Below are 16,919 nucleotides of genomic sequence, written 5' to 3'. Positions count from 1 at the left end.
ATTTTATTGACGGTTTCAGACCAGATTTTTGCATATGGGAGAGTAGGGAATCATGGGCCACTTTTTTTCGTTGTTCCATAACTTAAAATATTATAGAAGATAAAATGAAAATAAAAAATGCTATGGTTTTCTACATTTTCAAGGTATCATAAGGTGTTTTTTAATAATTTTTAATAAGTTAATTTCCCCAAATTCTGACTGTTTGAAAAAAAGCAATATTTTTTGGATTATGAAAAATGGTGGGGAATCGTGGGACACTAAATCCAAATTGACCAAATAACATGCAAAGTTTATGAGTTGACCCAAAACTGTGATTTCACAATTCATTTTTTCGTTATTTTAAAGCAATTTCAGATGATGAAATAAAAAAGAGAGCTGTGTATGATTGAATAGATTCCAAAACCTGGCTCGCATACGTTTTGGCAAAATTCCTTATATAGATGGACAACATATTTTTCATAACCCTTCATTTGGCATTAGAAAACTTTACAGATAGGCAAAACTTATTTTAAGTTCAGAATGTGTATAAAAACATAAAAATATAGGTGGTTCAAGGTGTGTGGCCCACGATTACCCACTAGCTATGATTTGCAAATTGGTTGCGTTTGTGTGACTTATTGATGTTTCATCAAAAATTCCTTTTCCACGTGAAAGATCATGGCAAAACTAAGATCATAATCGTATGAGCATATTTTTGTTATGCACTTTAGGTTCCTTATCGATGGAATTAGCGGGTGTTTTTTCATTTATGTAAGAAAATTTTTCTAACTTTTTTTTGCTTGATAAATAAAAGATGCATATGATGCGTATTTCAGTCAACAACATATAAAAATATATACTCACGCAAAGCGACGACGATGACAGTTGGTTTGAGATTTTTATCTCAACACACATCTGAGATATTGAAAGTGGCCCACGTTTCCCCATGGCCCACGATACCCCACTCTCCCCTACTATTTTTTTTAGTCTTAATGGATTTCTATGATTAATTCAAACTAATGTTTTCTAGAGGTTTTTCCCACAACTGGTATAAAATTGTAGACATTATGATTTTCTACTGTTACATTAATGCTTCATTAATGTTCTAATAAATAATAAAGAAGAACTGCAGTGTTCAGTTGAATAACTGAAATGAGTATGGGAGGAACAAAACATGATAAATCTAACGCGTTTCAGGCTAGTTTGTTATCGATTATTTGCAATTCTTTTTTGCCAACAATACTATTGATTCTTGTAAATTTTAGATCGACAAAAAGATAGAAATGTATTTTTTTCTGGAATAATTTCAATTTTTTTTTTTGCAGTTTTTGACTTGATTCATTCATTTAATAAAAATCCAAAAAACTTTAAAATTCAATTTAAAACAAAGAATTTAAGAAATTATCAAAATAATATAGTGCGTTGAAAACTGTAGAAGCTAGGATTATTTAACCTTAAAAGTAATGCTTGCTCTTTGAATAAAACTGGAGAATCGCAGTATATAGGAGGATTACTAAAATTCTGCTTAAAAATAGAAATAAAACGTTTTATAAAACACTCCGGGCTTATAATGATCATTTTATCAAATGAAAGTAACATTCAAAATATAAGCAAGATTAAACTGCTGTTGTGAATTGCATTGAGTCTGAAGTGCGAATGGGATTTTAAATTATTTGACTCAGGCGAAATATAAAAAGTGAACTCTCATCAAAAATTGTTTTTAACGGATCGTTTACTTTTGAATATTGATTTACTTAATTTTTAAAAAGCTTAAATTAAGACAAACGTTTCTACTCCAGATAGCATCACGATGAGCGTTATCACAATAAGGTTATAACGGTTCCTAGTATTAACTGATTTTCTTAATCATTGAGCTTTTTTAATAAAATATCCTCCAGTGTTTGCACAATCAGAATATCTAAAAATAAAGAATTCAAATGGATTGAAATTATTCCAGATAATTCTAAGAATTTCAGATAATTTTACCCTCTCAGACTGCTGATAGAATTTGCCAGCTGATTTTTGAATTTTAGGATAAGAAGATATTTTTATGCAATTTTCTTCGATCTTCGCTCTGTAACTAGTTTGAAATAATTTTGAAAATTGTCCAAAGTGTTTGATATGATTGGGTGCAACCAGTTCAATTTAAAAATATTGAAAGCAAGAACTTTGAGTATAAGCACCTCTGAAATTAAAAAACACCTAAAATATATAAAAAAAAATTTCAAAAAAAAATTGTATGGGGGGTCACCGACCAAATATTTTAATTTTTGGTGGAAATGAACTGGGAAAAGCTCTACTTTCTGCCCATGCCAAAATTAGCGTTGCTGTATTTTTTTTCTTTAAAGCCCTTCTACGAAATACACCGTGATTTCATTGCATTGCCGTAGGAACTAAGGGAGGGGGGGGGGGGGGGTTTGGGGGTTAAACCCTCCCCATGAGGGTCCAAAACTGCCAAGCAAAATGTTCTTCTCTAAACGAAAAATTCCAAATCAAATTTTGATGAACGACTAAAATGATTCAAGAGTAACAATCTCGACTCAGCACCTTAAAATCTTATCCTAAGTCAATAATTCTTTCACAGTTTTTCAAAAAAATTCTAAATAGTTGATTCAAATTTAGTCCCGAATATCAAATTTAAATCAGATAGAACTGAGCATGCCTCATCGCCCAGATATTACCCAAAGTTTTGCACTTTATTTGCAAAATAAAACAAAAATTTAATTCAAGACATTAAGATAATGTATTTTGCGCCTAAATTGTTTGAGTAAATTTTATCAGAATTAATGTGAACGATTTTTTAAAGCACAAGTCAAGTGTTCTTCATCATATTTTTTTTATAATTTTGATATAAGCGGATATTTAAGAAAATATCCCGGATTTGCACTGCTCGTATACTTGGGGAAAATATCTGTACAGCTAAGGCTAGAATAATCCCGGATTTTGTGGTTTGGTTACAATCATTAAAACTCGATGTCTGTAATAAGAAATCGGATTCTGTATCCAGTTTATTGTTACTGAACTTCAATTTGGATCATCATTGAGAAAAATCCTGATTCGAATCTCTATTTTGTATTTCAAACTTTTATGTACGAAACTTATTCTTTCGGAATATGAAAAGTAAATTTTTGAAATTACAAACCATTTTTAAGGTTTGAAATTTTGACTTTTGATTCTTATGCAGAATTGGATCTAAAGAAAGGTTGAGAAATCCATCCAAATTTCGCTTTTTGGTCCGTAATTAGTAAGAATTATTATCTGGAACTTATCCCTGGAATTATGATTTCGATCTCAGGTTCCAAAGGCAGTACATATTCTGATTCGGAATCAAAAGTAAAGATTCAGATTCAGCTCGAAGTTGAGTTTTATAATCAAGATTCAAATATCAATGTTAGAATTTTAATGAGGATTCAAATAACAGGCAGTCGCAGTTTCATAATTTTGGGTTCGAGAATAAAACTTTATTTTCAATCAGAGTTAGTTTGGAACACAAACCAGAAAAAATCACATAAGGTACACCGGGGCAAGTGCAAACGGTTTTCACCACAGTTCAACTTTCACATGTCCTAGAAAAATATGCAAATCTTCAAAAATTATCAATTATCGTTCGTTGCATTATTAAAATGGTTCTCAACAAATTCCCGTAGAAAGTGAAAAATAAAAAAAAAATTGGTAAAAAGAAACGGCACTTTTGTGAAAAAATTTCTAAGTTTGCACTTGCCCCGTTTATGGGGGCAAGTGCAAACGCAATTCTTTTTCGAAACTTATTCAAAGATGCGTCAGTGTATCGTTACTAAAACGAATTTAATACATGTTCCGGTATGCTTTATCAACTTTTTTTGATGTATTTGCTGTTTTTCTGCTATGTTAATGACTTTTTGGAACTTCAGTTTTGCTGACTGTTGTTTGAAGCAAAAGACCATCATTTGCCAAGGCATTACGGAATTTTGAATATCCGCTTCAGATACAACACTTGGATACCCTTTCTGACCACTCTTATATAATGCTGAACCATTTTTGAGATGATTTTTTTTAATGTCTGATGTTACACGGCTTAAAGGTGCGTTTGCACTTACCCCGGTAGTGTCGTTTGCACTTGCCCCGCAGTGTGGGTTGACAGGAGTGAATATTATTTTCACAATTTTTAGGGTCTACTAACAATTTATCATAAATTTTCTGCTTTCACCTGAATATCAGTCCCAAACACTCACCTTTCGACGAAAAATCGGATTTGAATGCCCTTTTTTTGTAGCCAAAAAAAGCAAAACAAAAACACACTTTTCATGTCTAGTACGTACTTGAATTCGTGTGTAATCAAACAGTGCCATGTTTTTAGTGAATAATTGAAAGAAAGTATAGTTTATCTATGTCAGATTGTTGGTTTGGACAACAACAACAACTTCTAGAAGAAGAAATATTTTTTAATTTTTTTGTAACAGGAAAGTAGATCGTTTGCACTTGCCCCGAGTTTGCACTTGCCCCGGTGTACCTTATATAATTTTTTTTGGATTTTAGAGAAAACTAGGTTTTTTAAAAATTTAACTGAAAACATATTTTAGTGGTTTTATGTTTAGCATTATTTATTCTGCAGATTTTTCTCAAACTAAGTTTCATACTCAAATCTTTAATTTAAATCACTCGAATTAATTACAAGTGTAAATAGAGAATGAATCAGATTTCAACAGCAATTCTTATCTCTTACTTTTATTCCTAAATATTTGTTTTTTTTCTGCTGATGCCTCAAATGGCCCTGCTTGTGGTTAAAAAGAACTAGCTTACTATATTCTTAATCAAGAAAATATAAAAAGAGTTTCTTTAAAATGAAATTTATAAAACGATAATTTTTTTTACACCTACTTAAAAAAATTTTGGGAACTGCTAGGACTTATTTTCGAAAGTTAGAAATTAAATTAAATTCCTTACTATTAATGTAAAATGACTCCAACCTAAATAATTAAATAGAACCTTCAATTTTTTGTTAATACTCTTCATGTTAAACTGTTATAGGAAAAAAAATGTTAACAAAACCACACCCCCCCCCACCCCCCTTTTACTATCGAAGTTATAAAAAAGAGAATAAATAATTGTGTACAATAGGAAATGAAGTGAGAGAAATAAACAATTAAAAAAAGGCAGGTTAAAAGGAAAGAATGGAAGCGAGCAAACAAAAACTAGAACATAGAATTTTGGAGAAAGAGAAACAGAAGAAGTGTGAAAAATAAAAAAAAAATGAAAAATTTGAAAAATTAAAAAAAGACAATTTTGTTTTGAAAGAAGGGAGCATAAAAAATAATGAAATAAATAAGGGAGTTTGACAAAGGACATAAAGCAGGGAAAGCATTGAAGAGGGGAAGAGTAGAGGATTCTACTATCGAAGAATAAAAACGGGACGCGACAATAAAAAAAGGAGTATGACGAAAGCAATAAAGAAAGAAATTGACTAAAAAGGGAGAGGAAAAAAACAGAATAAAGTATACTGAAAAGGGAATAAGATAAGAGGGAGACAAAATAAAAGGAATTAAAGAATGATATAGAAAAAAAAATCTGCGGATATCAAAATACAGAGTGATGAATTGAGAAAGAAAACAAAAGCACGGGAAAGAGAGAACGGAAATCAGACAAAAGAAGAGTGAGAATAAAGATAATTAAATAAGGATTGTGTTATAGAAGAAAGAAAAAAAATAAAAATAAAGAACTTTTGATAGGGATGGAGAAAAATGGTGTGCAAAAAAAGGCAATGATCTAAAACAAGAATAAAAATTGGAATGTTAAATATTAGAATGTAAAGGTAAAGAAAAGGGAGATGGATGAAGTGCCATAAAAATGGAGTAAGAGAACAGAATTTAAGAAAATGAATCAAAACAATCGAAGGATTCCTTTTAATTCAACCACGGTAAATGAAAAGTTCATTGATCAATCAATCGAAAACGGTCACTGAAGAAGGTAGAAAGTTGCTATCGAAATACCGGTATATGAACTTTTCATTTACCGTGGTTGACTTAAAAGGAATCTTTCGAATGCTTTGATTCAGTTGAATCATTCAACCAAGTAGGATCACAACACAAAAGAATTTAAGAAAGAAAATGTAAACCTGATAAAACCTGGCCGATAAATTGAAGTAACAAATATAAATCTAAAGACGCCAAAATGTTACAAACTACATCTCCTTGACACTTCTTTTCAAAAATTTTCTATTGTGACTGGAAAAGCTGTGGCGTCTGATTCATGAAAAAGTACCTTTTTTTTACATTTTAGGGACAACGATCTCCTAACATCAATTTTCTCTGGTACTTCCTCTGGTTTTTCCGAGCATTTATTAACTGACTCGCAGTCTTTTTCCCGAAGCATGTTTTTTCGGATTTATTTTTCTAAGACTTAAAATAACTTTGAAACAAATGATATATTTGAGTCACGTTACAAACTTTACAAAACTATAGATTTTGTAAAAATCGGTTAAGAAAAAAGAGAGTTTTAGTGGAAAAAGTGTTAGGGGTCATTTGACTCCCGGCGGTTTAAATAGGTATACGACTTACGTTTTTCGGATTCTGCAAACTTTAAAAAAGTAATGATGAAAAAATACGTGCATTTTAATAATAAAAAATAATCGTGAAGAAAAACTTCCGAATAAAGCAATACGTTTAATAAAAATGTTTAATAAAAATCTCATTCCATCTGTAATCGTCGTCGTTTTGCGTGAGCATATATTTCTATATGCTCATATGCTTATTATCTTCGTTTTGTCTTGCTCTTCATGAAGTCTCAATAAGCCATTCAAACGCAACCAATTTGCAAATCAAAGCTTGTGGGGAATCATGGGTCACTTAATGTGGGTTCCTTGAACCACCTACAGTTGCGTTCAAAAAAGAATGAAATCGCGTGAAGCTGCGCACCCACTTCCAAATTTGACAAGCAGCCATTTCTTTCTCAGTTGATATTTTTTCATGAAAACTTCACACAATTTAGTTCAACTATCCAACTAACACTTCACAAAATTTGAAGTCTTTACAATGACGGAAAACAAAGATACAGCTATTCCCGTAAAAAAGGGAAATTTGGAGTTGCTTCACTAAATCTGCTGTATCTTAGACAATTTTCATTAAAAAATCTTTAAATTCGGTCCAAAGATGTAAAAATGTTTGATCTAATACCAGGCCAAGTTTCGTCAAAATCGATGAACGTGATCAAAAATGGTGCCGGGTTGAAAATGAGGTTCATTATCGCCCAGCAGACGATTTCATTCTTTTTTGGACGGATGTTTATATGAAAAACATCGTAATCCATGTATTCTTGGTATTTTCTTTCACAAAACCTAAATTTATCACATAGAATGTTGTAAATTGCTAATAACTTTATTCGTACTTTGTTTCGAAAGAGAAAATGTTTCAACAGAGTTCAAAATAAGAAGAACAGAGTTTCTGAAATGACCTGCTAATTATACCGATAAACAAATTTGATCCACAATTAAAGCGAATATTCTATTCGCTCTTGTGTTTCAATACCAGTTCTGTTGGAACAATTTTTGTTTCTAAACAAAGCAAAAATATAGTTCCTATCAATTTACAACATTCTTTGTGATAAATTTTGGTTTTGTGAAAGATAATACCAAGAATACATGGATTACGATGTTTTCCATATAAACATCCGTCCAAAAAAGAATGAAATCGTCTGCTGGGCGATAATGAACCTCATTTTCAACCCGGCACCATTTTTGATCACGTTCATCGATTTTGACGAAACTTGGCCTGGTATTAGATCAAACATTTTTACATCTTTGGACCGAATTTCAAGATTTTTCAATGAAAATTGTCTAAGATACAGCAGATTTAGTGAAGCAACTCCAAATTTCCTTTTTTTTTACGGGAAAAGCTGTATCTTTTTTTTCCGTCATTGTAAAGACTTCAAATTTTGTGGAGTGTTAGCTGGATAGTTGAACTAAATTGGCTGAAGTTTTCATGAAAAAATATCAACCGAGAGAGAAATGGCAGCTTCTCAAAGTTGGAAGTGGGTGCGCAGCTTAACGCGATTTCATTCTTTTTTGAACGCAACTGTATATCTTGGTGTTTTATACACATTCATAACTCAAAATACATGTATCCTATCTGTAAAGTTTGTTCATGCCAAATGAAGGGTTATGAAAAATATTTTGTCAGACGAACATAAATCTATTATTAAGAATTTTATCAAAGTGTATACGAGCCAGGTTTTTGAAACTATTCTATCATACATAACTCTGTTTTGTTTTATTTCCTCACCTAATATTGCTTTAAAATAACTAAATGAATATAGAAAAAACATGTTTTGGTCAACTTATAAACTTTGAATTTTATTTGTCTTTTTAAGATTTAGTGATCATGATTCCGAACCTTTTTTCAAAATCGAAAAAAATGCTTTTTTTATACAGTAAGAACTCAGGGTAAATAATTTATAAAAAATTTAAACAAGTCTCATAATACGTTAGAGTGTATAAAATCATACCTTTTATCTTTTTAATTTTTTAATTTATAATAAGAAAGAGTTATGAAGCAATGAAAAAAGAGGCTCCACTTCCACTCTCGCTTATTAATTTTTCGTAGTTCGTATTTAAAAATTGCTTGAATAGTCAACTTTTTGAATTTTCGTTCTCTTAACGATCCCTTGTTTATTCTCTCCAAACTCGAGTTGTCAAAAACAATGGACAAAGAGATTGATCTCTGTGGGCGTTCTTGCTAACACGCTCTCTGAAGCCCTCTGTATGTCCAAACAAAAAGAAGAAAACAACAATCGCCACTTACCACTTTCAGCAGCTCGTCCTGGCTGGTCGAACTCGGAAGCTGCACGTGCTCGGCATAGATGCCGATCTCTTCGGCGGCCTTAATCTTCATCCGAATGTACACGTTGGAATCTTCGCGGCCACCGACCTGTACGATGGCCAGCCCTGGAACTAGCGACGGGATCTTGCCTCTCAGCTCCTGAACTTCCCGCTTGAGCCGATCGCGGATTTCTCTGGGTAAAAATTGAACATAAATTTTTGTTAATTTAAACCGATATGGTTGATGGTCACGTGTTGCACACAAATTAAGGGATCACGAAAACTGAACTCACTTGGACACATCCGTCCCGGAGAGGATTTTGGCCGTTCCGATCATCTTTTTCGATTCTTCACTTTTGGTTGAAGCACTATCACTTTGGCAATTGCTGCTCGTTACTACTGATGAGGCAGATCCAGGGTTAGTCACGTCCACTCCGTTCGAAGTACCGTTTGCGAATGAGATCCCTTCGTCGTCTGGGAAGGATCTGGCGGAACATTGCTCTGGCTGCGTTTCGGGGCTGAAGTAGCTGGAAGTGACGCCGGAGGTGGTCCAGCTCGAGCCAGAGGAACGGTATCGATAGCCGATGTCCGCTAGAAACGACGAGCTGCAACTGAATTCAGAAACGAACCGTTCAATAGCAACCAATCTAGGGGGGAGCCGATATGTTAAGGATCTTGCTCCATTGGCACAGGCGCGAGAAAGCTGCATGGAAAACGTGTGCGCGAAACGCTGATAGCGGGTTGCGCGATTGATCAGAATCTACAGGCGCGATGCGCAATCACGAGGGTTTACTTGTGGAACTTTTCCTCTGTTTGGAAAGGCATTGCATTCCGAATGGAATGCAAAAAAAAACCAATTAAAATTGATTTTTTAATGAAATTTCCCAGCTCGTTTCAGATGAATAGATTTTTTTGAAATAAAAGTTCAGAAACTAAAATTATTGATTTAATTAACAAATCTCATAAACCCTTCCAAGTGATTGAATCCATTGATTTTTTAAAAAAATCAATCAATGCTCGATCGTAGAGTAAAATTGAACTGGATCATGATATTGGAACTAAGGAATGATCTCGATTGGATTATTTTGGTGTGAAACTATCCCAGTTTCATTTTTTATTCTCCCTCCTCTGGCGGGATTCGTAAGCGTCAGCAAAAATGATCAACCGAATTCAGGGCCAGTTGATAAGCCGGAACATGTTGCATTGCATGCTTTAAATCTTTCACTGGCTGGCGCTCTGATGTAAACAGGGGCTCGTTAATCTATGTTTTTGATTTGTTGTTTTCATTTATAATCGTGGATTACGATTAATAGCGGAATCATTGCCAGAATGACGGTACTCAATGAGTCGAATTTTCAATTTTGTCGTATCACTACGTTTGGATATTGTCAATGCAGTTTTCGGGGGCATCCTTGCCAATCAATGACGATGAAAAATGTCCTATCAATTCAGCAAACACCTCGGGAATCGGCAAACCTTTCTGATGTTTGGTTCCAACACTTGGAACATGTTTCTTAACATGAAATCTCGACAGCGAATGTCGCCGGCGCTGATGTTGACGAAAACACTGACTTGGGGATCCAACGACAATATGTAAATTCAACTCTTGGCCAAAATCCAATGTCATAAAGCAAACCAAATAGTAATCTGGTGCTGACTATTATATCAATTTTTCTTTTGAAAACTCTTAGAAGTGTAAAATCCTAATTTAATCACAATATCTTTAATTTATGACATCGTAGGTAGGGGAGAGTGAGGTAACGTGGGAAACGAAATATCTCAGCTGTATGTTGAGATAAGAATCTCAATCCAACTGTCATCGTCGTCGCTTTGCGTAAGCATGTTTTTCTATATGATGTTAACTTATGTACGTATTAAATGCCTCTTTTATTTAAGTAGCCTAGAAAAATGAACTTACATAATTAAACCAGCACCCGCAAAATTGCATCCGTGGGAGACCTAAAGTACATAACAAAAATATGCTCATACGCTTATGATCTTAGTTTTGTCAACCAAATTTGGCATGGGAGGGTATTGGAATACGAGAAATGGTTCTATGATTATTTCAGACCCCTCTCTCCTTCCAGGGGAGATACAGGAAGAGAGAAGGGGGGCTTTCATACATTTTTAATGCATAACATGAAAACTATTCGAGCAAATGAAACGGACTTTGGCTTGGAAGGGTATTTGGGTACGATCTATGAATATTTGGTTCTCCCTCCTCCTTCTAGTAAGGAAATAGAAAGTGGGAGAGGGCTCCTTTACAATTTTCAGCATACACAGCAAAAATTATTTCCTGTAAAATTACGCAAATGTCCTGTAACAAAAAGGAGCAGGACATTTACCGTGATTTTACAGGTCGAAAACATAATTAAGTAACATTTAATTTTTAGTGTACAACTTTTTTACAGGACATTTGCTGTAATAATAAATTAATCTTTGTTAACTTTCAAGGAAAACAATTTAAAATTACAGGTTTTGTTAATTATAGGTGATTTATTTTAAAGGTTGCAGTTTTCAGTGACACGTAATAGTCAAAACTTTTTTCTGTGTAACTGGAAAATAATCAAGCAAATGGAACCAAATTTGGCGTGAGAAGGTATTTGCTTACGAGAAATGTTTCTATGATATTTTGAGAACCCTCCGTTTTTCAGTTCGGAAAATCTTAAGTTAGGATGGTCCTATACGATTTTTTACATCACTCTGGAACTTACCCAGGAAATGGAACGAAATTTGGCTTGGGAGGGTATTTGAGCACAATGAATTTTTCTGTGAATATTTGGTACTACTGCCTTCGTCCAGTTGCGTAGCAGGAAGTAAAGAGGGGGCTCCTTTACAATTTTTCGCATAACTCGTGAACTAATCGAGCTAATGGAAATAACTCTTGTATGGGAAAGCATTTGGATGCGTGAAACGGTTTTTTCGCTTATTTTTGAGACTTTTTTCTCCTTCAATTGGGGATACAGTTAGGGAAGACGGGAGCTCCATGCGATTGTTTTGTATAAACCAAGATTTTATCTAACCAAATATGACATGGGATCAATCATACAATCGAGCGAATGGAATAGAATTGGGCATGGGAGGTTATTTGAGTACAGGGAATGTTTAATCTTGATTCCTGCTACCAGGTAAGGAATAGGTAGGAATAGGGGCTCCGATACTAATTTTATAGCATGACTCGACAACTAATAAAGCAAACGAAACTAAATTTGGCATAAGAGGGTATTCGAGCACAAGAAATGTTTTTTCCGGTGGTTTAGCACCCCTCTTATCATTCAGTGGAACGATAAAAAGTGGGATGGTTTGAGACCCCCTTTCTCCTGCCAGAGAGGAGATATAAAGTGGGAAAAGGGTCACCCATTTTTTATATAACTCGAGAATGGAACCATATGTGACATGAAATCGTATTTGTATACAAGAAGTGTTTTTCTGATGTAATGGGACCCCCCTCCCTTCCTAATAGGTAAAATAAGTGTCCCGTGACGTTATTTTGTTACAAAAAATGTTTCTATTTAGGTTAGTGTTAGACCCTCTCCACATAAAAAGGGACAGCGAAGATTCCATGAATAAAAAAATATTTTAGCATAAGTGAGGGATGAATGACCCCATACATGTTAAAATCCCAATGATCAAATGAATAAAAAGAAAGTGATAAACTTATGAGCAAAGAAACTCAGAGTCATAAAAAGGATTAAAACACTGCACAGTGGGGATTTTCGAGCCAAAAAAGGTACCCAATTCAGACAAGAACGCTTTAAAAACAACCATTCGTTATGTAAAACACGAGGAACTCAATGGTCTACACCGCTTTCTGATAAAATGTCTCTAAACGTCTCATTTTGCCCAATTTCCCCTATTTTTGTTGGGTGTAAAGATTTAATTCCGATTGTAGCAATCTGTCTTGCAACTAAAAAGTCATATAAACCATACCTATTTATGTTAAAAATGTTGGCTGAATCGATTGGTGTACTCCAATTGTTGTTTTAACTGAGAAAAGTGGCTCATTTTGCCTCTTTTTCGCTAAACTTAAGAATTTTTTTTAAAGAAAACCAGTCAAACATAGTGTAATCCAACAATTTTTCATCACGAATGATCATTTTTGGTAGATTATTTTATCCTCAAGCTGATCGTGTCACTTTTTTGCGCTTGAATGAAGAGAAACGGTAAAATATCCCCAACTTCCCCTAGCTTTTTTAAATTTGGGCATAAATTTCGCTGTAACAATCGAGCAGTTCACATACCAAATCAGTAACCAAGTGATTTAGTGTAAAAATTTTCGCTGAATCGAGTGGTGTACACCGCTTAGTGCTCAGCTTACGAGAATAGCCGTAATCACCCCGGATTCCCCTTAAATCGAGCGATATGTTGAAAAAAATCATTCTAACAAATGATAATACATCAAAATATGCACAAAAAAGAGTGAAACAGGTGTAAACTTAATTGCTGAATTGAATGATGTACATATGTAAGCTGAGCACTAAGCGGTGTACACCACTCGATTCAGCGAAAAATTGTACACTAAATCACTTGGTTTTTGAATTTGGTATGTGAGCTGCTCGATTGTTACAGCGAAATTTATGCACAAATTAAAAAAAGGTAGAAGTTGGGGATATTTTCCCGTTTCTATTTATTCTAAAAAAAACAGTAATTTTTTCGTAGAAAGATATTGAAAAATGAGCCGGTGATGGAGCACTTTCGAGGATGCCTTTCAAAAAACAGGATTTGCGGTGGACACTGTATCTCAGCACAGAATCATCTGAAGTCAAAAAATCAGAGCAAAATATTTTTAATAGATGTTTTTCTGGACCCCAACGATTTTATTTAACTTAAAAAAGATTCATGAATTTTTGGTGGCTGTTTGAAGTAAAAACTACGATTTTTCACGAAAAAATCCGCCATTTTTTATCTGTAAAATCTCCCCAAAGTAAAAAAAAAAAGAAAATCGTTGGGGTTTGGTATTTTATATGTACAAAATATGTTCCAAATTTGAAAAGAATCGGTAAAGTAGTTTTCAAATGACAATGTCCACTGACTTTAAAAATGTGCTTTCGAGAAAAACGCGTTTGAAGTTCCTACTCTAGAATTCTTTCAGTATTAGATAAGAGGAGATAAAGGCCTATAATTTCTACAGTTTTGCTCCGATTGACTTGAAAATTTGACACAACATTCTTGAAATTTTTTACAATAAGAAAATAAAAAAAATAAAATATCGATTTTTTTAAAGTGTTAGACCCTACTCCCTCCTTAAGGACTAAGTCCTTAGAAATGAAAAAAAAATATTATTTTTCATGTATTTCCACGCTTACCGTGCCAACTCACAGAGTTATTTCTCTGGGTGTAATTGGAGATTTCTCGTCGAGAAATATTTCGGTTATTAACCCTTCGTTTCATAAAGTAACAAATTTTTAATGTATGGAAAAATGGAAAAATCATATTTTATTTTAATTTTATTTTCATGATGTACATGCAAGGAATATTGAAAGAAGGTAGTGCCGAGAGCCATATTGGATTTTTTTCGTGACGTCACTGTTGCCAAGCTGTCGAGGGTTTATACTGGTAGAACTCAAATTTCAATGTTCAACACATTAAAGAACTAAATTAAAATCCAATTTGATTCGGATTATGTTGTAAGGCCACTAGTTGATTGTGCTATGAGGTTTCTTTGTGTTTAATAGACTGCAGTGTGTATTATTCTTGAATTTGTTATTGAATGCACAGTCATGTTTTTTGTGAAACGAGCAAAAATAATAATTTTCCCCTTTCAAAAGGTCTGATTGGTAGTTTATGGCAGTGCACCTCATCGTCATGATTTGAATCTAACATGGTGTACCATATGAATTTCTAATTTAGAACAATTAACCCCAATAAAACCATTGCAACTTTGGTTTACTAAATTCCAATAAAAGATTGTGGTTGGATTCGAAAAATACTATTTTTGGTTATTTTATTTTATCAACGGTTCAAACCTAACTGATTTCAACATTTATAAGCAAAGTTTTGAACTAATTATCAAGTTTTGTCAATTTGAGTTAGGATACCTCAGCAACTTCAATCGTCTGAATTAAAGCAAAACAATTACTACATTCAACTTTTTTAGTATCAGTCTTGAAGAACAATTATATTTCTAGATTTGTGTGCCTTCAAAATTGAAAAAATCTTCATTTTTTTTTAATTGCTAACAAACGTTGAAAAAATTCCATATAAATTCACATATTATTGGCAACAGTGATGTCACAGGCGGTACTAATACTAAAGCAAGGCTGCCTCGGCACTACCTCCTTTAAATATTCCTTGATGTACATGTACATTTCCATCTGTTTAAAATAATTTTTAAGGAAAAATAAATAATCATGAAACGAAGGGTCAAATTTTATGCATTGAAATTCTTGCGTAAGCTAATTATGATGATAAGAAAACAAGGTTTGAGCCGGAACTTAAAGGCAAACGCTTAAAGCAGAAATAAACAAAAAAAAAGCAAACGAAAATCATTTTATTTTCGTACAAGTTCAATGTGCATTATTGACCATACCAGAAAAAACATGTTCACTTTCCCTGGTAATAATTACTTGCTGCTATTGAGTCCATCTTTTTTTAAAATGATTAAGTCACATATTAAAAAAAAAAAAAAGGAATCTGCATACAGTCAAGTTGAGGGGCGTTTTGCAACTGAAAAATCTAGCACGTGCTCATACCCGCTTTGCTTGGGACTCAAACGCACAAATCACAAAGCGTTTGTTTGAACAAAATAATATTTCGGATTCGGATATTAAATTATGGATCATTACATGCGAAATAATTATTCGAGTGGATAAATTTAAATAGCTGAAATATTTGTTTTTTTAATATCTGTATCTGTATATTAATGTCAGATAAATATCTAAGTATTAAAATCATAATTGTTTTTATATTTTTTTCATTTCTGAGTGTACATCTGTTATCAGGATAAAAATTTACATGCATAGATTGGTTTCTAACTTCAATAACATACCTCGTTTAGAGAGTGACACACAGCAAAGAAAAAAAAATAACATACCTCGGTTGTTGAATTTGGTTAGACATCCTTTTTAGATAGGACGACACTTGGTAACGTTGGTAACGTTCGAATCACAGTTGTTAAAAAATATCACAAATTAAGCGTTTTTTTCGGATTTAAAACTCTCGCAAATCAGCAGATATCGGAGAAGGAATGATAACAAAAACAAAAGACAAATACGCAAGGTACCGTTGCAAAGGAAGCGCGCGCTTTTCAACTTCATGCGAGAAGGGAACTCACGAGATTGAAACTGAGTTCCCATGTGAGATCCATTGTTTGGGTGTCATAACGTTCAAAATGGTACTACTTTTTTTTGTAATCCATGTATGGTGTTATGAAATTCTTGAAAAAGGAACTGAAATCAAACCTTTTGATTCAAAAGGAATAAATCTTTAGTACCCACTTTAAAGGTAAGCTAAATTGAAAAAAAAAGTGAGTCGTTATTTATCTCTTTTCATTAACATTTATCTTTTTGACCCGAATGGCAATTGTAAAAGGATCTTTAACAAATATTAATTATAATTAACATTCAACCTACCATACTAATGGAATAAAAGTAATGTACATTTTTTTTCATAATATCGTTTAAAGTTCCCTATCGAATCTTGTGCGAAAAGAATTATGTGAACCTGTCTAATGATTACTTAAAATGGTAACTTCAAGAGAGAGCGTTGATCGCTCAGATCTATTGAATAAAAAGATCATTCTATTAGTAGTCACTGGCAAAGGTGGAGGCAATCCATATCTGGTGTCTTATTCTATGGTGATTATAAATATTACTATCCTGTTCCTTATTTGAAAACCTAACTTAAAGAGTATTTTATTTAATTTAACAAATAATATAGGCATTGCTTTATTTTCATAAGGGTTTTCATAGTGGCTTGTGATATAGCTCAGTTGGCAAGACTGTTGTCTCCTGAGCCGATGTCCGCGAGTTCGAGCCCAAGAGTAAACATCGTACACAGTTGTACCGGATAGTTTTTCAATAACGATCCGCCAACTGCAACGTTGATAAAGTCGCGAATGCCATAAAGATGGTAAAACGACTATAATCGAAACAAAAAAAAAAAATAAGGGTTTTCACTACGATTTCCAGCAATTTATTTTGCTGACCGCTTT

General features: G+C 33.4%; 1 protein-coding gene across 2 annotated transcripts in view; it reads right to left on the bottom strand.

Moving 5' to 3' along the window:
- The window catches only part of LOC129761037 (C-1-tetrahydrofolate synthase, cytoplasmic), a 46,991-nt gene extending 31,150 nt beyond the window's left edge, over positions 1 to 15,841 (bottom strand). The window contains exons 1-3 of one of the 2 annotated variants that reach the window (XM_055758746.1): positions 15,801 to 15,841; positions 9,061 to 9,378; positions 8,751 to 8,961 (exon numbers count right to left, since the gene is read on the bottom strand). In XM_055758746.1, coding sequence (XP_055614721.1) covers positions 8,751 to 8,961; positions 9,061 to 9,378; positions 15,801 to 15,826 — 555 coding nt within the window. In that variant the 5' untranslated portion in view covers positions 15,827 to 15,841. Of the gene's footprint in view, positions 1 to 8,750; positions 8,962 to 9,060; positions 9,492 to 15,800 lie in introns of those variants that run through there. The other variant, XM_055758736.1, reaches the window with a different exon arrangement.
- Between the last annotated feature and the right edge of the window lie 1,078 nt (positions 15,842 to 16,919).

The sequence above is a fragment of the Uranotaenia lowii genome, chromosome 1, assembly GCF_029784155.1.
Source record: "Uranotaenia lowii strain MFRU-FL chromosome 1, ASM2978415v1, whole genome shotgun sequence".
Taxonomy (NCBI): domain Eukaryota; kingdom Metazoa; phylum Arthropoda; class Insecta; order Diptera; family Culicidae; genus Uranotaenia; species Uranotaenia lowii.
This window is presented reverse-complemented; position numbering and strand designations above follow the sequence as displayed.